The sequence below is a fragment of the Lacerta agilis genome, chromosome 1 (assembly GCF_009819535.1).
Source record: "Lacerta agilis isolate rLacAgi1 chromosome 1, rLacAgi1.pri, whole genome shotgun sequence".
NCBI classification, from domain to species: domain Eukaryota; kingdom Metazoa; phylum Chordata; class Lepidosauria; order Squamata; family Lacertidae; genus Lacerta; species Lacerta agilis.
Genome location: NC_046312.1, coordinates 81,684,957 through 81,709,736, shown reverse-complemented (window position 1 = coordinate 81,709,736; position 24,780 = coordinate 81,684,957). Strand labels below are relative to the sequence as shown.

Below are 24,780 nucleotides of genomic sequence, written 5' to 3'. Positions count from 1 at the left end.
AGGGGGATACTGACCAGGCCACGGCCACTTAGGGAGCAGCATCAGTTTTTGGCACTTGGTGCACACTGGGGGAAGTAGACGGGTGCAGAAGTTTCCCGTGAGAGGGTGCAACTCCACCCAGTAGGATTCGCTCAATCCTTTCCGCCTGGTCAAAGTTGCGCCCCTTGCTTTACAAGTCCTAAAGCTTCAATTGCCACGGATCTGGCAGCAGCGAGGAGAGCCAGACCGCATGTCCTCCCTACCCACAGTTCACACTCACGCAAAATGCACCGCCAGTAAGATGGCAGCGTACTCAGCCCCGAGGCAGGTGCCTTCTGACGGATCCTTTGTGTGTCTCAACTTCCCTCCGTTCCCACCACGTTCCACTATATATTTCAAAAGAAAGCACCTCACGTAGGGATCGTTCCCTATGATGGAAAAGCACCGACACCACACCACCCTTTGCAGCTGGGAGGGAAGGTGGCCCCTTGCAGCAGGGGAGAAAAGGTGCTCCCCAAACAGGGCTTGACGTTGCTGTGGCACAGCTCTCTCCACCTCTGAGCCCCCGTCCACCTGAGCAACCAGAGAGCTCCGCCATGCTAAGGCGGACGGTCCAATGATCTCACTGCCTCAGCTACCGGGCCCGCCCCCGGCCCTTCTTCTTCTTGGTGCCCGATGGGGTTTTGATGGGCAGCGGAGCGGAGACTTCTGGCACTGGCATGAGCGAGGGCGGCGACAGCTCCATCTGTTCCATGCTTGTGCTTGGCTTGAAGGCTTCAAAGGGTGAGAACTTCAATGGGCTGCAAAACATGGGCTGGAGTTAAGCCAGTTACTGACTTGACCACTTACATGACTCCCTGTCCTCTCCTGCCCCCCCCCCATTCCACATAGAGCCACAGATATCGCAGTGACTAAGGCCCAGACAGCACAGCCATTCCCCTGGGGAAGGGGTACCGGAGGCAACATTTATTGTCGTAAGCAAGGCCCTGAGCTCACCCTGCTTTTGCCCTAGTCCCATGAGGAATGCACTCTAGAATCTAGGCCACCTCGTGGCTCTCCCTTACCTGACGGGGGTGCGAGGGCTGCTGTTGAGACGGCGGGGAGATCGCAGCTTGGGCTGGAAGGAGAAGCCTTCCTTGATGCTCTCCAACACTGATGGGGCTACGTAGGTGAATCCCTGCAGAAGGAAACAGCTGGTCAACGCGGCTATGATCCGGGGCGCTACTGCAACCTCAGGATTTGGTTTAACTCAGAAGCAGCAGCAACCCTGCAGCCCCTTCGCTAGGGAAAGGCCAACACTGCTGCATGTCCCTTACCAAGAAGGCCTGGTTGGCGCTCTCGCTGAGGAAGCCATCATCAGGACTATCCACGGGGGTCTGCCGGGTGAAGCGGGTGTCAAACTGGCTGACATCGTCTTCGGATTGCTGCAGGTGCGAAAAGGTGATCAGTATACAGTGGTACCTTGGTTCTCAAACGTCTTAGTTGTCGAACAAATCGGCCCCCGAACACTGCAAATCCGAAAGTAAGTGTTCCAGTTTGCAAACTTTTTTTTGAAGCCGAACGTCCGACGCGGCTTCTGATTGAGGGCAGGAAGCTCCTGCATCAAATCGGAAGCCAGGCCTTGGTTTTCGAATGGTTTCGGGAGTCGTACCGACTCCCGGAACGGATTAAGTTCTAGAACCATGGTACCACTGCACAGAGAGCAAGAAGACTAGCAGGAGTTCCAGGGAGACACCACACCACCCTCCTCTGAGCTGATTAGGCAGGGCAAATTGGTACAGGAAGAATGGAATGCAGAGGTACTATAGCCCATCTACAACAGCTCAGGGGACCATCTTGAAGTCAAGATCACTCAGCATGGATTTATTATCCATTTAGCCATCCTGTTTTTCTTACACTCTGCATCTTTGATCTCTGCCATCAATTCCATGCATGGTTATGAGGAAACAGAGTTGTCACCCATTTTATCAACTACCTACGCAAACCAAGGGCTGCTATTTTGACCAGGTAACAAACATCTGGTGGTTCTGGTAAACCTTTCCCCAAACCTGGCATCCTCCAGATATTTTGGCTACAATTCCCATTGTTGCTGACCCTTGGGCCATGCTGGCTAGGGCTTACAGTCCAAAACATGTGGCGGTCCTCAGGTTTGGGGAGTATGTTCCTCAGGAGCCACACAGTTAACCAACCAAGGTTAGCCACAACTACACTGGAATTGCCCAAGGGGTGAAGCTAAGAAGGACAGAGTGAAATGATCTGATAATGGATCTTCAGACAAATATGGCCCTAGGATCGGGGCAGGGGAACAACACAGCACCTTAGCAGAGTTACTGTGTGGAGGGAGGGAGATATAGAGCACATGGGTTTAAAAGGAATCGTGGCTTTTAGCCAGCCAAAGGAAAGGGTGTGTGGCGCAGAATGCAATTACTGTTTCAGTTTCATGAGCCAGGACTCTTTAAGCTACAACGCAGGATTAAAGTGCTGAGAACCAAGAAGGGCTGAAATATAGGCTAGGTGAGAAGAAAGGAGTGGGGTCCTACCAGTGATGGCCGGAAGGGTGGGTCAACTCTCCTAGCCAGCAAGTCATCCCAGTTAATGTGTCGGAAAAACGGGTGTCTCTGAAAGGCAAGGCCGGGAAGTTATTGCTACCCAGAACTATCTGACGTTCCTGAAACAAAAAAGCCCTCAAGATCCTAAAATTTGAGGCTGCGCTCATAATGCCTGCAAGACGGCAGACACATCTACAACCAGGTGGAAAAATTGCACTCCATAGATTTATAGTTACGGTGTCAGGAAAACTCTCCCCCCCCCCCCCCGCTTCCTTGTCTATCAAGCACAATAGCCAGAGAAGCAGGATGGCTGCAGTGCTCATAGACACCACAGTGGCTACCCATCACTCAAACACCAAACAAAAAGCTGACTTCCTCTTGTAAAATTCCCATTTGTGGCCAGGCAACAAATGTAGGCCTTTTCAAGTACAGAATTGGGGCCCAATCTACAGGTTTCAGAAAACGAATTAGAGGTACAGCCTTCTAAAGATGGTGCCACTTCAGAATGTGAGTATTGGATCAGGGACTGGAGTGTTTCCTGCAAGAACAAAATTTTCCTATCTATAGAAGTTAGCACATCAAAGAGAAGATTCTTGGTGCCACAGTCCATGGGTGGCCGTACTGCATGCTTTTTCCTGAATGTAGAGCTCAGTCCTGATTGACTTCAAATTAAATGGGTGACTTGAACAGCAGAACACCATATACGGCTAGGGATGAAAATCAGTGCTCACAAAGTTATTGAGAAATGGTGGTGAAAAGGCTAAGCACAGACCACGAAAGTCACATTACGTTGCCAGATTTCCCTCCCCTTAACATAGTAAGTAAAGGTAAAGGGACCCCTGACCATTAGGTCCAGTCGTGTCCGACTCTGGAGTTGTGCCGTTCATCTCGCATTAATGGCCAAGGGAGCCAGTGTACAGCTTCCGGGTCATGTGGCCAGCATGACAAAGCCGCTTTTGGCTAACCAGAGCAGCGCACAGAAATGCCGTTTACCTTCCCGCTGGAGCGGTACCTATTCATCTACTTGCATTTTGATGTGCTTTCGAACCACTAGGTGGGCAGGAGCTGGGACTGAGCAATGGGAGCTCACGCCGCCGCGGAGATTTGAACCGCCAACCTTCTGATCAGCAAGCCCTAGGCTCTGTGGTTTAACCCACAGCGCCACCTGCGTCCCTCTTAACATGGTACTGCTTACACAAATGGTATAGAACATAACATTGGTGGGTTTCCCAGCAAGTTTTCTCCAACAAGCTTCTCAGCTACTAAAACTGGCATGCAGGCAAATCACCAGATATCAGTAGTACAGAATTTTATGAGCTTGGGAGGGGATAAAGGGAGGGGATAAAGGGAGAGGGATAAAGGGAGAAGAGAAGAGGACAGGAGCCTGTAAAGGACTTCAGGTTGCTTCTATCTGGCCTATCCTGTCCAAAGAACTCAGGACAGATGCACTTAAGAAATGAAAGTACCTCACTGAAATCCTATACCATGAAAAGCTGACTTCTGCAACCTAGATGGTTTCATTTAAGCACATTTGCAGAAATATACTCTGCTTTAAATCATTATTGGAAGAGGCAAAGAACTGCAAGCTGCTGAAGATTTGGAAATGCTGCCCAGAGCACAGACCCCCTCCCTGCTCCACTCCAGAAATTTCACCAGGCAGTGCTCACATATTTTAAAAGGTTAGAAACTTGCCTTTAATATATTCTTATAAGTGTAGATTCTCAGGAATCTGAATTCTTTGCTCAATTCCTGCCCCAGCAGGCCTGGAAATGTGCTACACTTTTGTCTGAGTTCACTAACACCATCTCCATCCGGAGCACAGCCTGCCACTGCCCCCTTGTCCAATTTACCTGTACATCTGCAGCATCGCCTGGCCCACCCCCGATCCTCTGGATGGCATGCCTTTTGAGGAACTGGGAAAAGAGAGAGAATGCATGGAAGAAATATTGCTCGGGTAAGTTCAAAGGGCAGAAGCAGACTCTTGAAGCAGATGGGACTCACAACCATAGCACTTCCACAGTAACCTCCGTTTTATTCTACTCAGGACTCTAGAATGCAGGGTGAGGTTTGAGTCCACTATTATCAGAACACTTTTCACATGAACAGGAGTCTACACAACAACTTCCCCACACACACTATGGCAGCCTCCCCCCATCTAGCACCTCCAGCTGTTATGGACTACAGTTTCCCTAACAGCAAACAACTGGAACATGCTGACATGTCATCACCACTATCCATGGAGGCACAAGCTTCCACCTGCTTCCATCCCCAACACTAGCCAGTACCGGGCACGCGGCCTGCCCCTCCTCACTGCCTCTTGGTGCAATGGAGCACTCGGTGTGAGAGGTGCTGCTGCCCTCCACCCACTACATCCCCATCCATTTCAGCCCAAGTCCACTGGAGCAGGGGATGTGCCTGTATGCTCTGCAGCATCAGCTTCTGCACCAAGTTCTTCCTGAAGCTGAGAGATAGTGGGCAGGCCATACTGGAGAGATAGCTGGCCTCTCCCCCATGACCGGTGATACAGGAAGGGAAGAGGTGGTCACACAGCAGCCAGAGGCAAGAGAAAGGGATGGCAAGCCCCCTCCTCCCGCTTCACCACTGCCAAGCTTAGGAGGAAGATGATCGTCTGCATGGTGGTATGCAAACTATGCACACACATGCACACACACATAGTTCTAGCAACTCTGGGAAGAAGGAAATGGTAGGTCATGTACTGAAAGGTATTGGGCAGTTCTGGTTGATGTCAGCATTGCAGGGGGTTGGACTGGGTGACCCTCAGGATCCCTTCCAACTATACAGATCTACGATTCTGCTCTGGAGAGCCCTTCTGAGCTTGGAACCAAGAAGGGGACAATCACTGGGCTGGTGCTGAACCTCAGGGGTTCCTACCTCCAAAGCTGAGTGTCACATTGAATACAGACACTCTCCCCTCCCCACCCCATCTCTCTCAACAACCAGAAGTTTTGGCCTGGCTGCCAAAGTATGCTGGCCCCACCTACCCCTTACATACCCATACTTATAAGTAATGCATTTCTTAAAGCATATATGCAACATTTGCAAGATGCCCGGGGGAGGAAGGTGTGATAGCAACCTTCGCAACAAGACAGTCAAAATGCAATCTGCAGGGCCCAATCCAATGACAGGTGGGCTGGTACCTTCTTGATCAGGTCACGGGCATCGGGGGTCAAGTAGGGTGGAAGCGCCAACTTCCCTTTCAGGATCTTGTCCATGGTCTTTTTGCGGTTTTCAGCAGTAAATGGCGGCTGCAAGGCAGGGACACAGAGGGTTCAGCACAGGAGGAAGAATCTGCTTGGAAGCTCAAGCAAGTGCAGGTGGCCAAGGTGGGGTGGGGAGAAGGGAAACAGCGAGGGGAAGGCTAAGGGTGCAGCAAGGAAACCGACAGCAAAACATTGGTGCAAACCCCTTGAGAATAGAAGGTGGAGACAATGAAGTTGTGCTAGGCCCTGGGGCAGAGGCATGAAGACACACAGACAAGGAAGCAGCAGCAGTCCCCCCACACCCCTTCAAATGCCTTACTAGACAGTACTAGCTGTGAGATGTTGCCATTCCCCCCCCCCAGAACCTGTTCAGTTGGTTGCTTAGTATCCAAGACCACTGCCAGCTGACCCAGATACAAGGCTACCTGCAACCCGACCCATCATTAACCACTGATCTACAATTCCTCCCTCTCTCCGTCATGTGTGGCATCCCTTCTGTTGACACCCTGTGCCCTGTTGCTTCCAACCCTGCCTTCAAACACAGCATGAGCGAGACTTGCCGATCCAGTGAGCATGTCATACATCAGAGCACCGAGGCTCCACCAATCCACTGCTCGGTTGTGGCCGCTGCGCAGCAATATCTCTGGGGCCCTGGAATGCAAGTGGGGGGGCGGGGGCAGAGGGAGAAATAATATTGTGACTGTAGTCATCTAGATATATTTCCCACCCAAACTGAACCGGAAGAAAGCCTGTGCTGATTTCTCAAAAATGCCCAGGAGTCCAGGTCACCTACATGTATTCTATGGTGCCACAAAAGGTGTGGGTGACAGCACCGTCGTGGATGGACTCCTTACAGAGGCCAAAGTCCGTCAGCTTAATGTGCCCTGCAGAAGAGGAAACCAGGAAAGTGAGTTCCTGTTACTACCTTAGCAGTAACTTCGAGATTAGGTTATTTTAATGTGCTCCGTGTGGGGATGCCCTTGAGGATAACTTGGAAACGTCAATTGGTCCAAAATGCAGTTGCTGGAAACCACAGAAGGGAAGAGTTCTTTTGTTCTTGAAACTTGTGGTGGTTGGGACTCTGATAGAGAACAGGGATGGGGCTCTGTATTCAAAGGCTGAGCGGAGGATAATAAATTAGCATTATTAGTAATAAATAAATAAATTGAGGGTAAGAAGCATACTGAAACCAAGGCACGCACCCACCATCCACGCACACTTCTTTTGCACACTGGGAATACCGCTACCTACCCTGGCTGTTCAACATGATGTTCTCAGGCTTGAGATCCCGGTAGATGATGCCATTAGAGTGCAGGTGACCAAGGGCCAGAGTGATCTCACTCAGATAGAAACTGGAAGAAGAGGGGAAAGTACTCAGTCAGCAGCAGGAACACAAGCCACCCAAACAGTTCAGAATGGGCTTGCCATGTCAATATTTGAGGAACCACCACTCAAGGGTCCCAACAACAGGCAGTGCAAACCACTAACAGAAAGCCTGGTGTCAATCAAAAGGGGGGGGGGCAATCCATCTGTAGGACTGAAGGACCCAACTGCCAAGAAAGCAGCTGGATAGGAAGTTGCATCTTCTGGTACAGCTAGGAATACCTGTTTGGTGCAGGTAAGTCAAGGTTCCTTTTGGCTTGGGGAAGTGGAAAGAATGTGATGATTTCTGGAATTTTAATGAGCAGGGGCAAGGCAGCCCATATTTACTCTGCTTTTGAATTATGGTGCTGGAGAAGACTCTTGAGAGTCACATGGACTGCAAGAAGATCAAACCTATCCATTCTTAATAATAACAACAATAATGATAATAATGATTATATTTATTTATTTATTTATTTATTTATTTATTCATTCATTCATTCATTCATTCATACCCCGCCCATCTGGCCGGGTCTCCCCAGCCACTCTGGGCGGCCTCCAACAAATACCAAAATGCAATACAAAGTCACAAATTAAAAACTTCCCTAAACAGGGCTGCCTTCAGGTATTTTCTAAATGACAGGTAGTTGTTTATGTCTCTGACCCCTGATGGGAGGGCGTTCCACAGGGCGGGCGCCACTACCGAGAAGGCCCTCTGTCTGGTTCCCTGTAGCTTTGCTTCTCGCAGTGAGGGAACTACCAGAAGGCCCTCGGTGCTGGATCTCAGTGTCCGGGCTGAATGATGGGGGTGGAGACGCTCCTTCAGGTATACAGGACCGAGGCCGTTTAGGGCTTTAAAGGTCAACGCCAACACTTTGAATTGTGCTCAGAAACGTACTGGGAGCCAATGCAGATCTCTCAGGGCTGGTGTTATGTGGTCCCGGCGGCCACTCCCAGTCACCAGTCTAGCTGCCGCATTCTGGATTAATTGCAGTTTCCGGGACACCTTGAAAGGTAGCCCCACGTAGAGCGCATTGCAGTAGTCCAAGCAGGAGATAACCAGAGCATGCACCACTCTGGCGAGACAGTCCGCGGGCAGGTAGGGTCTCAGCCTGCGTACCAGATGGAGCTGGTAGACAGCCGCCCTGGACACAGAATTAACCTGCGCTTCCATGGACAGCTGCGAGTCCAAAATGACTCCCAGGCTGCGCACCTGGTCCTTCAGGGGCACAGTTACCCCATTCAGGACCAGGGAGTCCCCCACACCCGCCCGCCTCCTGTCCCCCAAAAACAGTACTTCTGTCTTGTCAGGATTCAACCTCAATCTGTTAGCCGCCATCCATCCTCCAACATCCTCTTAAGGAAATCAGTGCTGAGTGCTCACTGGAAGGACAGATCCTGAAGCTGAGGCTCCAATACTTGGGCCACCCCATGAGAAGAGAAGACTCCCTGGAAAAGACCCTGACGCTAGGAAAGATTGAGGGCACTAGGAGAAGAGGACGACAGAGGACAAGATGGTTGGACAGTGTTCTCGAAGCTACCAACATGAGTTTGACCAAACTGCGGGAAGCAGTGGAAGACAGGAGTGCCTGGCGTGCTCTGGTCCATGGGGTCACATAGAGTCGGACACGACAAAACAACAAACAAAGGCCTACAAGTTCCCAAGAATCCTTTCTGAACATCATTGAGTTGTTTGCTCCAACGTGCCTCAACAGCATAGTTGAGCAATCCAGTATTTTATGCTGGTGTTTATTGCACTACCTCATGCCCTCCCACTTCCAGCAACAGTTAAAGCTCTGGAAGCCCCACCAAAGAATCATCAGGGTTGAGAACAGCTACATGCATTTATAGGGCACTCCTTCCTGTCAGGCCGGAGGCAGGAGCAGCAACATGCCGCTGCACACAAATACAATGACCCTCTTTCATTGGACAACAATGGCAAGAGCTGCCTTATTTGAGAATGCTCGATCTGCTCTTCTTCCCTGTTTGGCAAGTGCTTTTGAATTTCTGTCGCAGCTGCATTTATCCCACTGTGCATTTATCTCACCGTGTGCACTATGGATTTTTAAAACAGCAGCTTGTTTGATGTTATAGTGCAGGCAGGAGATAAACCAATGCCATGGCTGCAGGAGCAGTCATTTCAAGGGAATTGTTGCAGTTGTACCATGCAAAATTTTCCATGGGTTCATCTTATGATGCAGCTGTACGTTCAATGGCCCGCAATGCTGTGGGCAAGACCAGTCACAAGGGGTGTTAGCTTAAAATCACTGCCCTGGCCAGCTGACAATTTTGTGTTGTCTGATGCACTGGACTGTTCCCAGAGGGCTGCCAGTCCTTGAATACGGTAGTTGCTCATGGGATAAATCCCCAAAGAAACAACTCTGAGACTGAAGCTGTAATTTTTAATAGGTACCCAAGTCAGATTAGGTGTGCTCTAAAAAATCCACATAGTAACACGCCACTGTGGATGTTCAACTGACAGTGATGCTTAAAAAGACCAAAACAATCTATTTTAGAATAAATTGTTACAGGTGAAGGCAACAAAAACTCATATGAGGGAAAGGACACTGATTAAAGCAGCACTGCTAAACACACAACAGTAAACTATGCTCAGAAGACTGGGATTTATTTCCCAGTAAACACACAGGGGATTGAGTCAGCAATGGAACAAAGGCAAGGCAGGCTGCACCCTATGATGTTTGTCCTGAGAAGATAAACAACAAAATCTCTCTTTTTTTCATGGATCAAGTAAAACCAGATGGTCCAACCTACTACTCATATGGCAGATTAGTTTAGTAACGTCATCCAGATAGATAAAAAAAGAGAGCCACATTAGAAGACAAGGTTTTTGTTTTGCTTTAAAGAAACCACACCAGGGTCATTTTCCTATATTTATCCTGCATTGTTCAATGAGCACAAAGCTACTGAATTGTCATTGTTAAGGATCTGGGCCAATTTACCATCCCATGTTCAAACAAACGATTAGGTTAGGATTTTCAAACAGTCTTGGCTTTGTTTTGTTTCTAAAGGCATCTCCATTAAACCCATTCATTCAAACCCTACCTACAGAACTGCTGCAAGTGATACAGAGCAGAGATGGGCCACCTCGGCCCCTCCAGGTGTTGTTTGGCTACAACTCCCACAATCCCTGACCATGTGGGTGGCCACAGATTTCCTACCCCTAACATAAGAGATTATATGGCCAGTGTATGAAGCAGGAGAGATCCTGCAGCTAACCCCAGCCCTCCCGACTACCCCCATTCAGTTTAGCGCGGTGCTTGCACTGACCAGGCTGTGTCCTCCAGGAAGATGCCTTCTCGCTCCAGCTGCATGAAAAGCTCCCCACCTAGAAAACACAGGAGGAAGAGATACCATCAGTCCACACCCCAAAATCCACCTGGAGTTGAAGGGATTGGCTCCCAGGGAGTTGCACCAAGCCACTGGGACAGTCCCCTTTCCACTGATGGAGGCTGATCTTTGTTTCCATACCACTGAGACATTCCAGGATGAGGTAGAGTTTACCACCAGTTTGGAAGGCATAGATGAGGTCCACAATGAAGGGGTGCTTGATGACCTCCAGGATATTTCTCTCTGCCCTTGTGTGGGCTGTGTCCTTGGCATTACAGGCAATCTTGGCCTGCAGGAGACACCGAGAGAGAATGAAGGTCCCCCGCTACGGGATGAAACGGGACACATACCCTCTACTGCAAAGAGAAAGGCAGCTTACCTTCTTTAGGACTTTCATGGCAAATATTTTCCCAGCATTTGTGCCCTGCACCTTCCGTACCTGGAATACCTACAGTGGGCACAGAAACAGTAAGCAAGATGATCAGACCGTGGCAGACTGAAGAGAAGAGCCACATGAGGTCCCACCCATTTTCTAGCTTTGCCAGGTATCATTGGCCCTCAGACTCCCACATCATACATCCAGTCTCTGCAACCTTCATCTCCTGTGTGCTCAACCTTTATGTAAGAGAAAGGCATAGGGAACAAGCAAGGCTCATCACACGGCATGCTGGCACAAATCCAGAATGGATCAGGTATATCACAGCCCTCAGTACAGAGCCCTGGGTACTCTGCACACACCTGCTTCAGGGTAGGCATCTAACGACGCTACTGCCAATAACTCACAGCATTGCCCCCTCTTCCCCAGGGGCTGTTTCAGAACTCAAGGGGCAAAGGGTAGAGCAGCTTTTCCCAACCTGGTGCCCTCCAGATATGTTGTCGCACTATAATTTTGCATCATTGCAGACTACTGGCCATATTGATTGAGGATGCTGGGCGTTGTAGGCCAAAAATCTCGAGAGCACCAGGCTGGAGGAGGCTGGGCTAGAGGGAGGGCAATCCTGTCAAGGACTCAAGAAACCAGGTATCTGGAAACTAAACCAGAGAGGCCCCAATCCTGTCAGCTACAGCATTGGAAGCCCACCTTGCAGCATGAGGGTTGCTTGAACATGATGCAATTCCATGATGCAATGATGCATGTGTACATTTCTATGAACTGTGCAACCATGCAGGAAGTCCTTTGGGGAAGGGATGACAGAAGCATCTTTTTTGTCGTACATCTCCTTGAGATGATTGAATCGAAGGCCCTTAATAAAGTACAGTCGTATCTTGGTTGCAGAACAGAATCCGTTCTGGAAGTCCGTTCGACTTCTGAAAATGTTCGACAACCAAGGCGCGGCTTCCAATTGGCTGCAGGAGCTTCCTGCACTCCATTGGAAGCCGCATAAGCGGCGTTGCGACGTTCGGGTTCCAAAGAACGTTCACAAACTGAAACACTCACTGCGGCGTTTGGGAGCCAAAACGTTAGACTTTCAAGGCATTTGGGATCCAAGGTACGACTGTAATGATGGTGATAATGAATAATAATGGGAGATAGATAGATACACAGCCAGCATGTCTGATTTAGCTCCCATCTGACTGCCCAGGGTGAGTCCCCAGCCATAGTCATATACCACACAGTCTATATGACAAGGAAAAGTGGGCATGTTATGGTTTCCCAGTCTATTTGCCTTAGCAGATTCAAGGAAAACAAAAGAAAGTCTTAAATCAACATGACATGGCCTTAACAACAACCTGTATTTTAACTGGTCAACTTTGGCATAAGTCAAACGCTCCCTGCCTCCTACATTTCTCTCTTCCTGTTTCATCCATCTCACTTCCTCCATAAGCCTGAAATTACCTAAGAACCAGATAAACACAAAAAATGGTGATCACAAATAAAACTGAGCAGAGTACACAACAGAAAATTTGTAGTCAAATTGCAGGAAAGTACTTACCTTGGGTAAACATAAATTTTAAAGAGGTGTTTAAAGATCACTACTGCCTCCACCTCACAAGTTACCAAAGGGAGGGCAACCTAGAGGATAGCTCAGCAAATGGTTATTTGCTGGTCATGGAAGGACAAGCAGGGGCTTCATGGGAAATTGTAAAGATTGGCTTCTACTGCCAGTGAGAGGCCACCTGCCAGGTACCCTGGTACCCAGTTGTTTAGGGTTTAAAAGTCAGCATGGAAACTTTGAACTTATTTGGTAGCCAATTGGGAGCCAGTGCAAATATTTAAAAAGTGGTGGAAAGCTTCACATCCTACTAAGCAGCCTGGCAGCTCTTAAATAATATTTGTGAATCTTAGGTTGTTTTTACTCTCACTTTCACACTTATTTTTAATATTTGTTTTTGCAAGTTGCTTTGAGTTGACTTTTCTGAAAAAGAACAACTAATAATTAATAGCAACAAAACAGATTGGTTGTTTTTGTTTTTGTTGCTATTAATTAGTTGTTGTTCTTTTTCAACAACGGGGGACAGGGATATGCATATTCCGAAGCATAACTGCCCTACTTTCCCCACCCTCCCAACACACACCACTCCAAAGCACTGCTCACCTTGCCATAGCCACCCTTGCCCAAAACGCGTAGCAATTCGAAGCAGTGGGGCCCAATACGCTCCGGGCCATTGTTGACAATACTCTCAGAGATTTCAATTTCCTCATAATGACCTGGCACCAGTCTGTGGAAGGGAAAGGAGGACAAGGGAAATAAAGGAACAGGATATGGGGCAAGGCAGAGAAGCTCCTTCAAAGTGAGGTTTGACAGTTATATATATAAAAAGAGTGAAGAGAGCCATTGAAACCACAAATTGTCATATGTGTTCTATAAATGTATAGGCATGTACTCCAAGATACGTTAACTCAAGAAAGTTCACAGAAAGCTAATTTCCCATTCCTCTTTCCCCCTGCAAAGCCTCAAATGATTAAAGCAGGGCCTTACTGAACCATGCAGAATGGAGCATTATTGTAGAGAGGCAGGACCAGGAAATTTACCTTCTGTGAAGTTCCTTAAGTCACGTTACCTTAGAACACAAGCCAAGGGTGTTTAGAAATGAAAGAAAACCACTACTCCTCTGGCAATCTGATAGTCTAGATCAAGGGCAGGCCAGCTGGATCCTTACCTCCCCCACTCACTGCAGGCCAACTCTGACAGGGGAAGAGACTGCGCCTTCAAAGGGCTATAAATGCTGATCAGGGGTTACAACAAGCCTCTTTGAAGACAGTTTTCCTCTGCAAAATACCAGAAGAAAAATATCTGTTTGCAGACATGGTTTGAATCCAAATCATGCTTGCAAACAGGAAACTTTAATGAGGCTAGTTCTCGGCACCAAACAGCTGGTGAGGAACTCTCTAGCCCAGGTGATCCCAGTGAGACTTGCAGAGAGCACCACTTGCCAAAGGACAATCAGGAGTGCACTTCTGGATCTCAATTTGCTCCTTTGCAGCTATATCTTTACCTGCCCCACACATGATGTCACATATGACATCAGGTGTGAAGCAGGTGGTCGTGGTTTGGGGTAAATGGCCACAAAGGCAAAATCAGGACCCTTGCTGAAGTCTAACTAGGCATGTGGACTAGAGGTTCTTCACCACTAAAGAAATGGCCACGTGACTTGATTCTCCTGACAGAGGTGGGAGAGGAACAGCTCTTTCACATTTGTGTACAAAAGGCACATTCTGACTAATCTATACAGCAACTGCTGCTTGCTCACTGGAACAGAACAAAAGTTGAAAACTAAGGCAAATAGGGTAGATAAAGGTTCCCTGATAGACAAAGGTACTGAAGGGTATGGGTACACTGGTCCACACTTTGCTAAAGTCTTGTTACTGTAGCTACAGGCACAAGACTAAGTTCACATACTCAAGATCTCATAACATTCCTAGAATGTTAGCCCTGAACCTACTGCCAAAGAAATATAAACTATCTGTAAGCTATCTGATGGCTAAATGGAATCTCTGTGTCCTGTTAAAAATGTCAAACACTGCTACCATCACCTCCATGCCCTGCTTTGTAAATGCCCTGAAGCATCTGATCTAGCTGAATGTTTTTTGGGGGGAAATATGCTCAACTACATGGGCCTTAGTCTCCAATTCAGCAAGATAGTAAGAGCTGTCTGACAGTGGAATTTGCTGCCAAGGAGTGTGGTGGAGTCTCCTTCTTTGGAGATCTTTAAGCAGAGGCTTGACAGCCATCTGTCAGGAATGCTTTGATGGTGTTTCCTGCTTGGCAGGGAGTTGGACTGGATGGCCCTTGTGGTCTCTTCCAACTCTATGATTCTAAGGCAATCATATTACCTCCAATATATAACCTATTAGAGTGGTAAAGGAACAGTGGATTGCATTGTCAGTGAAAATCGAGTGGCAGTAGTTTTAATAAATTTTGCATGTAGCATCCTGGTTAGCTTTGCTTCTCCCATCCCATCCCTTTGTTGCCACCCTTCCATTAAAAGTCTGACTGTAAGCTCCTTAAGGCAGGGCCTGTAATTTGACTTACACATTGCTTTGAAGTGCCGTCAGTATAACAAAATGACAACATGCCTTTGGGCTTAGGGGAGCCTCTAAGTACTAGATGCCAAGACCATCTGATTAGCTGAGACTACAGATGGGCCCCCTGTGACTCACCAAGGCAATTCTTGCCAGTCTGCCTATCTCTCAGACAAGAAACCTAGACAAGCTGGAGAGGCAAGAGGGACAGGGTAAGTTGGTTGTGGTCAAGGAAGCACAGCAAAATCCTCCCAGGGAGGCAATGCAGAACTTTGTATTATACTCACTCAGAGCCTGTGTGGCGAAGATCTAGGTCCACCTCCTGAAAAGAGGGGTGGGGAGATAGAGAGACAGAGCAGAGGTCAATCAGTACCAGGGAAAATGGAGTGTCCCAGCCAGTGTGGGAGCCGTATTAGGCACTAAGGCTGTAAATAAGCTCCACTGAAGCTCAGAGGAGCTGCCTTTTCAGTAGACATGCATAGGACCGCACTGATGGGCTGCAATCCTATACCAACATGCCTTAAAGGAACCCCCCTTGAACTCCGTGGGGTTTACTTCCGAGTAAGGATCTATATTATTGCGCTATTACTTACTGGCTTAACTTGCTTCTTCCCTCCCTCCTTTCCACTCCCCAGCCTGCCTTCCTTGCTAGGCCCACCCCCTTTTCCCTTCTATCAGTCTCTAACCCGCCTCACCAAGGCCCCCAGTTCAGGCTCCTCCCCGTCGCTCCCCTCCTCCGTTTCCAGGTCGATGTCGAAGACGCCGGCCATAGCAGGGGATCCCCGATTACCCCGGCAGGCCTTCCGGGCCCCGCCTCCCCGCGTGTCGTCATCTCCCCAGCGACGCGGGTGCTATCGTCATCATGGGACCGAGGCTTCCGCCCTTTCTGCGGGAGCGTATCATAGAGAGGCGAGAGAAGAGCGGCCGCACTCGCACCTCACTCCCGGTTTCCTGTTTTAACCGTGCGGGGGAAGTGGTTGTCTCCATTTTACACTGTGAATAACGAGGGCGAAGTGCAACACCTTCTTGCGCGCTGCACACGTGCACCCCTTTCCACACACATACACAGCTGTTTGTGGTGTGCTGACAGAAGGGGCTCCAACTGTAGCACCATAGTCTCTTTTAACCCCACCAATCATCTCGGGTTGCATAGGGAACGCGGGAAGCAGCGTTATACTGAGAAGACCAATGGGTCCAACTAGCTCAGTATTGTGCACACCGACTGATAGCGACTCTCCATGCTTTTTTGGTTTTCTAATAATTTATATACCGCCCTATACCTGTGGGTTTTCCCAGTAGTAATGTACAGCAGTGAGAGCTGGACCATAAAGAAGGCTGATCACCGAAGAATTGATGCTTTTGAATTATGATGCTGGAGGAGACTCTTGAGAGTCCCATGGACTGCAAGAAGATCAAACCTATCCATTCTTAAAGAAATCAGCCCTGAGTGCTCTCTGGAAGGACAGGTCCTGAAGTTGAGGCTCCAGTACTTTGGCCACCTCATGAGAAGAGAAGACTCCCTGGAAAAGACCCTGATGTTGGGAAAGATGGAAGGTACAAGAAGAAGGAGACGACAGAGGATGAGATGGTTGGACAGTGTTCTCGAAGCGACTGGCATGAGTTTGACCAAACTGTGAGAGGCAGTGAAGGATAGGCGTGCCTGGCGTGCTCTGGTCCATGGGGTCACGAAGAGTCGGACACGACTGAACGATTGAACAACAACAATACCTGGAGGTGTCAGAGCAGTTCACAGAATAAAATCAAAATATAAACCACAAAATACATAATAATAAAAACAACAACCCACTCCTGGGGTGTCTCCCAGTCCTACTGGAGATGTTGGGGATTTAACTTGAGACCTGGAGGCAAAACAGATGCCCTGCCACTGATAATAATAATAATTTATTATTTATAGCCCACCCATCTGGCTCTGTTTTGAAGCCGCCCCAGACATCTTGCCTGCTGGGGGAAACCTCAACATGATACTGAATTAACATTTACCTCTCGTTCAGAATGTTACAGCATCCAATCTAGAATAATAAACTTGACCACAACCAGCTTACCCTGCCCTTCTTGCCTTTCAGGCTTGTATTTAGTAAGGCATATATGCTTCTTAAGGTCAGGACAATTTGGGGCATCTTTGCTCTCCATCCTCATCTAGATTTGGGCCTGAAAGGCAAAGTGTGGGTGCATGAAGGGTAAGTTTAAGTCAGCACGTGTGTCATTGCACAGCCTGACTAGTGATCAAGAGGCATGTATGTGAAGACATCAGCCTTAGCTTCTGGTTCTCATGCTTTGTGGAGTTTGAGCCAGTTCAAGATAGCCTTAATTTTGTTGCTAAACCTGCAGGGTTTGTTGTTAGCTGAATTACACTGCAAATCCATGGTGCCCATAAGGGAATCAAAGCTTTCTACTTTTACTAGAAGTTTGTGCTATGTGTCATTTGATATTTTTCTATCTGCACAACTCTTAATTTCTCTGCAAAAATTCCACCTCTTCTATGGAGTGAGGTTGTTCAACAGTGGCCTCTTGTGATAGTTCCAAGTACTGCTATGTTATCCTTTACGCTACGTCTACATGGATCAGAAATTACCGGTAGTCTTGCTGAACCAGAACTCAGAATCCATCTTTAGGTCAACCAAGAATGCATTTGAGAATCTGCTTACTTTTTCTACCATATATTTGTCTGGGGGTAGTATAGATGTTACACACCTTAGATCAAGTTGTGACACCATGCTGCCAGTAGGTTAATGTGCTAATACACCACAGCTATAGCCTGCTTTGGCAAGCTTAGCGAATCTTGCAGCACAAATCACAAGGTATGTTGAGGAAATGAAAGATGTTTAACATATCTGCTGACTGTTGTCTATTTGCATAAACACATGGTAAATCTTAGGTGTGAAGAGCTGTAGCACCGAGAACACAGAATATATTCAATCTTTCCATTCCATCTGCCTGGTTTCCACTCACAGGTGTGACACTTTTGCAAAATACAGTATATATTTGATTGTCAGAATACTTTTCCTGCATGTACTGGAAACAATTTCAGAATTATGTGAGCACGCCCTCAGGGTTTGTTTGTTTTACATGTTCAACATTTTAGGAGTGTGGGTTTGTCTGTGATGTCCACGAAGTCATTGACCATATGAGCATCACTGAACTGGGTAGATGTGTGTGTTTTTTTAAAATGTGCAGAAGGATGTACATCTGCATCCAGGCCCATCATGTGTAACACACAACAAACTGACTGTACAGAGAACTGGATCAAGGTCATTGTCCTTGGAACAGTTCATCTAATGTTCCCATGAGGCTTTATCTAGCTAGAGAGATATGTGGTGTGCAAAATAATGTTCTGAATTAAGGGCTAATACAAACAAGAAAATCAAATGATCAAACGTTTATTCGGACAGGTAGAGGTGCATGTTAGAATTTCACCCCGAGACTTTGTGCTTGTCCTAGCCAGCAAGAAACGCTTTACAAAGGCAAAGTGGTGCAGTTTAGTGTTCAGGTACCTGTGGCCCTAAAGCAGTCTCCAGCAGTTTTGAGTTCTGCGCAGGCACTGAAGTGACTCCTTCCTGCTTCAGCTCTTTGGTAGAACTTAGGCCTCCTAAACACATTTAGTTCTCGCCTTTTCAACAAATCACAGGACAGGTCCTTAACTTTCCTTTCAGCTCTTTGTGCTGGCTCCTTGAGCTTCCTTCTCCAACCCTCTGGTTTGCTTTTCTCAGTTATAACAGATTCCTGGAGCTTTGCTCCTGTCCTGGAGAACTAAATGTTGAAAAGAAGACTCATATCACAGGACTAGACTTCTGGAAAGTTCTGTTCTGTAGAAGGCAACATCTCAGAGAGACTCCAAGGTTGAGAGGAGGTGCCCTCTGCTAGGCCCAACAGATTGCTAGGCTTTGCCGACTGAACAAGGTAGGCCAAGAGATACTTTTGATATTAATTCATTTGCATCCTGGACCTTATTCCAGTCAGTGTTGTAAATAATATGTGTGTTAAGAGGCAACAAACATTCAGTTTTAAGCAACCATTTTGTGAAGATCTCAATCAACCCTTATTGTATTATATCATAATGGTAAGACAGAAACAGAATCTTCAACATACTTTACAGGGATAACAATTTATAACAGGAAAACGTTTAACCACAAAAATTTTAACTTAGGGTGGGGGCTCAGAGTCATAGTTTTGCTTTCTGTGGCAAGGGAGTCTCAGAACCCACCTATATGTTAAGAAAGTGAGATAATCTCTTCCCCAAAATAATTGGGTGGGAGTGTCCCCTTATTCTTCCATTCATTCATATTCACCTCTATTTTTTTTTTTGCTCCATCACTCTCTTTTTCATTTCCCAAGATTTCCTATGTTTCCTTCCTTCTCTGTTGTTTTTTATTCCTTACTCTCTCTCTCTCTGTTAATTCTTACTTTCTTCTTCTATCTTTCATGTTCTTTCAGTTAGAAAAAGTTCAGGGGTGAACAGTGTACCGGCTGCTTGTTCAGTGGGACAAGAAGCTTAGAGTAAACCCTGGTGCTATGTTGAATGCAACTCATAGATTGCCTTGGACCTAATATTCCACTTTTTATTTTTAAGTGTGGTTGTGAACCTATCACCACACATCTGGTTGGACATATATTTGCTTTTGCCTTTCCCAGTGGCAACATTTTATCAGCATGCTTATTTTTTTACACAATAATTTAAATTGTGCTGAAACACCATTTCACAGCACCAAGATGAAAAAGCACTTTAACACAATTTTTAAAAACAAAAACCAGGGGTCCCCCCTCCCATCAGCAGCATTTTAGTAGTTTCTTTCCCACCTCATCTTCTAATTTGCCATTAAACACTTCTAATTTGCCGTCTCCACACCCAAGACTATGTCAAGCTCACTAGAATGGGAAGAAGATAGTGAAAATGTATAGTGACAAAGAGTGCTGTACTCCTGAAATCTGAAAATTACAAGCGTACAAAATTGAACATGCAGCTTACAATAGGATAGCAATGGTTGTGTAGTGCTAGGAGCTACCAGCCTTAGACATACCCAAATACATCCGAGTTCAGTGGAAACTATTGCATAGTAAATGTACTTAAGATTGCAGCCTAGTAAGAGTGTGCTTAACATTAACACATTCTTGAGTTGGTTTGTTTTTAGAAAGAGGCAGTAAATTAAATCTCCTAGGATAGAAAGCTAGAGCAATCTATTCTTCAGTTTTCAAAAACACTTGTGCTGGTATGGGCTTCCTAATTAGACCACTGTGGAGTAGGAGTAATGGCTTATTCGGGACATACTGATGTTTGAGTTAGAAACATGACTAGCTCTAAATTATTTTTTTTAATGTATATTATGTTTGTACCCCCACCTTTCTTCCATCCTGGAGTTCAAGGTGTAATGTACATGGGGTTCTTGTCCGATCTCCCATCAAAGCAGTGTTAGAAACTGAGATACGAAAGCTAGGAGCTAAATGGCACCTTAAACCTAGGTTATGGGCACAACAACGGAATGTCTAGGCGAGCTTTTTTCATAACAAGAATACAAAGCTGAAAATGAACGAACTGCAGCTAAAATATTACATTCATTTTTCACGTGGTCTAGTCCTTCCTCTGCCCCCCCCCCCCGTAATATTCTTAAGAGGGTCTCTTCTCCAGTCTTCAGAGAGTAAGTGGAAGTGGGGAGGCATAAAAAGATCCTCCTTTCCTTCCACTCTACAGTTTTAATCTGAAATCTTAGGCACAGTACTGCACCCAGAGCTCAGAAACTGTTCGCGCTAATGAAATTCCCTGTTGCAAAATGCGCCTAGAACAATGGGAGTTTCAAAGACTGCATCAAAGTACTGACTAGACCCAAACCAACTTAGGTTTAACAAGGTTTTGTATCATATTCCCTTCAGACCATACCTTGGAAGCACATCTACCTTCTGTTACACAACCTTGTTATTCGTCTTTAAAAGATCATTCACGTAATACTTGCCTTTCTGCAATCTGCATTGGCTTTGTAGGGCTTCAAACCACTTCTTTTGATTTAATCCACAATGGTTATGATGCCAAACAACCAAGCGCGTAGTGTACACAGACAAGATTATTACTGCAGTAGCTCTTAGCTCTAAACAGCTCCTGAGTATATAAAACTTCGAGCTGGAAGCTACTATTGCAAAAACAGTGGATAAATTTGGTGTTTGCATTAAAATGATGCCTGTGAATTAGGAGATTGCAGCTAAGTGCTATGTGGAGTTTATTAGTTGGTGTGTGTGTGTGTGTATGTATGTAACTAGAGACATGCATTTGAAAGCTTAGTGGGGAGGGATCCACAGAATTCAGATTCCAAATTGGAGTTACTGGGTCTCATCTGGGAAAATCATGTTTTGGATAGAATCATGAGTCCACTTTACAGTGGATTCCTTTATGAGGTGGTCTGAGTGCTACAGCACTTCCTCTGTTCCCTTTTTTTAAGATCCAGGGAAGTCTGCCAGCCATCCACAGCCTGGAGTGGTTAGCAGGGCTTCTTCCCACTCTCACTCTCAGAGGGAATTGTACATTGTACTGGGACAGACTGGACTTTAATGGGTCTGTCTACCTCTAGAGATCAAGTAAGCTTAGAAGGTTTGATTTTGACATTGCTGTGGAGAAGAGTTAATTGTGCTAGAGAAGTGGAATTAGGAACTACTGTAGCTTTCTGGTAGCCCGTATTTGCAGCTCAAAGCCTCCATTGTTGATGAACTAGAATCAGAAATATTTTTTACTGTAACATGACATAAAATGAAGCTGTAATCTGTGTAACATGATGAGATTGGTTGTCACCTGCTTTCACAGATGCTAATAGATGTTAAGAGGTATCCATAACATTGGTTGAATTCCACATGGAAGCCACTGTTCTATGATGCAATGTCACATGGCTTGGACCTGCAAGCTGAGATTCCTGCATCGCAGGGGGGTTGGATTTTATTAACATATGCAAATATGAGGGTGAGTCAGATAGCTTGGGGAAAGCCTCACATAATCTGCCCTGACCACATGGTTGCAAAATTCACACACCCTGTGGAACTGTATTGCAGAAAGATGACTTCCACATGGGTGCATGTGAAAAGCACAAGTAGCAGGAATTCCACCAGCCATATCAACTCTGATGCCTGTTGCTGCTTTTGGAAAATGGCAACAATCTTTACCTAATCAGAAAGGAGGGGAAATATGTAAACTTTACATGATCAGTGTGTGTGGGGGGGGGGGGTTTGACATTCTGTTACTTCCAGCCGTCTATAAATTCCAAAAACAATCTCCCATGTACTTCAGCAGTTATCACCAGTACACTGAATACAGCTGCACTGTGATGTTGGGATTTTTTCAAAGATGTTAAGACTTGTAGGTATAGATGGGTCCCCACAAGAGTCCTGCTGGATCAGGCCAAAGACTCATCTAGCCTAGCATCCTGTTCTCACAGTGGCCAAGTGGATGGCTGAGGGATGCCCACAAGCAGTACATGAGAGCAGAACAGCACTCTCCCCACTTGTATTCCACAGCATCTAATAGACACACTACCTCTGATACTAGAAGTAATACACAGCCATTGTGGCTAGAAGCCATGGAGAGACTTATCCTCCATTAATTTGTGCAAACCCCTTCAGTGGTCATTACAACATTGTCTAGCAGCAAATTCAGTAGTTTTATGTATGTGTGCTGTGAAAAAGTGATCTATTTTGTGTGTTTCTTGTACTACTTTACTCATACTCAATCTTCTTTGTGGCATTTTTTTTGCCCTATATGAAAGTAAATAAAGTCCATTCCCTTGTCTTCTGAGCTAAACATTTCTAGATGAAACTTATTTCCTTGACTCTTTACTGTTGGATTTTTCCATGGTCGTTTTAGCAACACTCAAGAGTCTTCTTTATTATTACCCTGTTGATTTTACTAGCCTTCTCAGTGGCTTTTGATACCTTGGATCAGATGGGAAGAACGGCTAGCTTTTTGGAGCTGACTTTTCAGTATTTTTTCTTTTTGTTTTCCCACCGTCAAGGAGTTGTCATTTGTGATGCTCGTTGGCATGGGGTATTCCAGACTTTGTGTTCTCATTAATGCCGCTTAATGTCTGCATCATCTGTTGAAGGCACTGGGACAGCCTTGGAATTCTGTTATCACTAGCTAAACAGACAGGACTGACAGGCTGACATAACCAGTGTCTGGAGGTTGTGAAGGAGTGGACTAGAGGGGGAAAGCCAAAGGGATCCAGACAAGATGCTGCTGGTGGGGTAAACCTAATGCTGTGGAAGTGATTAGTGTGCCCATGATAGATGTGGTGGAGATATCCATATTTGAATAAATTTGTAATCTAGGTATAATTCTGGATCCGACTCCTGGATAAGGAAGTATTGGTGGTAGCCAGAGGAAACTTTTACCAATGGTGACTGTTACATAGACTCTGCCACTTTTTGGAGAGGGACTCCCCTACACTTATGCATGCTTTTATAGCTTCTTGACTACTACAATGTGGCCTGTGGGGTTTCCATTTAAGATCACTCAGAAGCTGCAGGAATATGTTCTTGCTAATCTCCTGATGGACTCTGGGAGGCATTAGCATATTCAGTTAGTCTTGTGGCCTCTGCATTGTCACTGTTAGCTTCCAGGCCCAATTGGACTTACCTTTAAAGCCCCTCAGGGCCTGAGACTTGACATGCCTTTGGAACCATCTCTCCCTGCATCAATCCAATAAACAGCCTTGGTTCCGTATACCTGAAGGAGCATCTCCACCCCCACTGCTCAGTCTGGACACAGAAATCCTCCTCTTGAGGGTCTTCTGGCGGCTCCCACACTGTGAGAAGTGAAGTTACAGGGAACCAGGCAGAGGGCCTTCTCGGCAGTGGTGCCCTCCCTGTGGAATGCCCTCCCATCAGATGTCAAGGAGATAAAGAACTACATAACTTTTAGAAGACATCTGAAAGCAGCCCTGTATCAGGAAGTTGTTAATGTTTGCTGTTTTACTATGTTTTTATATGCACTGTAAGCTGCCCAGAGTGGCTGGGGAAACCCAGCCAGATGGGTGGGGTATAAATAATACCCCTTGTATCTTGACTTTATGAAGTCCAAACATCAGCTGTTAAGAGAAGGGACTTTCTGCTTTTTAAAAAGCTGTAAGACCTACTGGTTTTGGCTAGCAGTTTACAATTAACTGCTTACTCATTAGCATGTGTTGTTTTTAATTCTTCAGTTAATTTGTTAGCAGCATGAGGGCAACTGACATGCAGAAACCCAAGACCCCATAAGTTCTAGGAGTAACGTTGGGTGGGCTATCTTTCTACAAAAGTAGGTTCTCCACACCATTGGTAGAGAACCTCTTCCACTATGCTAGAAGCCCCCTTTTGTGTCCTTCACTATGGCATTGAGGCTTATTAATATAGAGACACTGCGGATGTGGTCTTTTTTCTTAATAAACATCATTTGCTGGTTTGGCACTCCAGATATGTTGTCCAGTTCTAAACATTCTGGTGGTATCTCAGTCAATCTATTGCCATATGACTTTATAGAAGTCAGCAACTACAGACTCCTGGCCCAAATCCTGCCTTTAGAGAGGTGGCCCCTGGCCCCTTCAATTACCAGCTTAGATCTGAGGAAGAGATGCATCCATTGTAATGAAGTTGCTTTAGAGGTGGAGCACTGGCCAGCCACCCATCATGATCTTCTTAAAGTGTTCTGCAGAAAGACTAGGTATTCACCAGAGATTTATAGAAATTACATTGTGATCTGAGACATTTGGTAGGCTCCCAGATCAAGTGCCAGTGGTAGCGTGGGTTTTTCCCTGACATGTTACCTAACTCTCTAACTAATAAAGACCGATGTAAGTTTCCTCTTATTCTTCGCCTATGTGGGTTAGCATGC

At 46.4% G+C, this 24,780-nt stretch overlaps 1 protein-coding gene across 2 annotated transcripts; it reads right to left on the bottom strand.

The window, feature by feature from the left end:
• Positions 1-363: 363 nt before the first annotated feature.
• RPS6KB2 (ribosomal protein S6 kinase B2) lies at positions 364-15,758 on the bottom strand. 2 transcript variants are annotated; one of them, XM_033159239.1, is made up of 15 exons: positions 15,620-15,758; positions 15,212-15,246; positions 12,997-13,120; positions 10,839-10,907; positions 10,601-10,748; positions 10,400-10,457; positions 7,001-7,101; positions 6,543-6,633; positions 6,310-6,400; positions 5,687-5,794; positions 4,379-4,441; positions 2,520-2,597; positions 1,296-1,403; positions 1,044-1,156; positions 364-779 (listed from the first exon to the last, which is right to left on the bottom strand). In XM_033159239.1, exons 1-15 carry the CDS (start codon positions 15,692-15,694, stop codon positions 614-616), a joined length of 1,428 nt encoding a protein of 475 aa, XP_033015130.1. In that variant the 5' UTR covers positions 15,695-15,758; the 3' UTR covers positions 364-613. The 2 variants fall into 2 exon arrangements, with proteins under 2 accessions (XP_033015130.1, XP_033015139.1); XM_033159248.1 differs by lacking the exons at positions 15,212-15,246; positions 15,620-15,758 and adding an exon at positions 12,191-12,296.
• Positions 15,759-24,780: the final 9,022 nt, after the last annotated feature.

What these genes read in the sequence shown, in the direction of transcription:
- RPS6KB2 (XM_033159239.1), bottom strand. Translation starts at nt 15,694, where the DNA reads ATGGCCGGCGTCTTCGACATCGACCTGGAAACGGAGGAGGGGAGCGAC. An exon ending in GCAAGGGTGGCTATGGCAAG is followed by an intron (nt 10,908 to 12,996) that starts GTGAGCAGTGCT and finishes TGCCCACTGTAG; the next exon opens with GTATTCCAGGTACGGAAGGT. An exon ending in TTCCTGGAGGACACAGCCTG is followed by an intron (nt 7,102 to 10,399) that starts GTCAGTGCAAGC and finishes CTCTTCTTCCAG; the next exon opens with TTTCTATCTGAGTGAGATCA.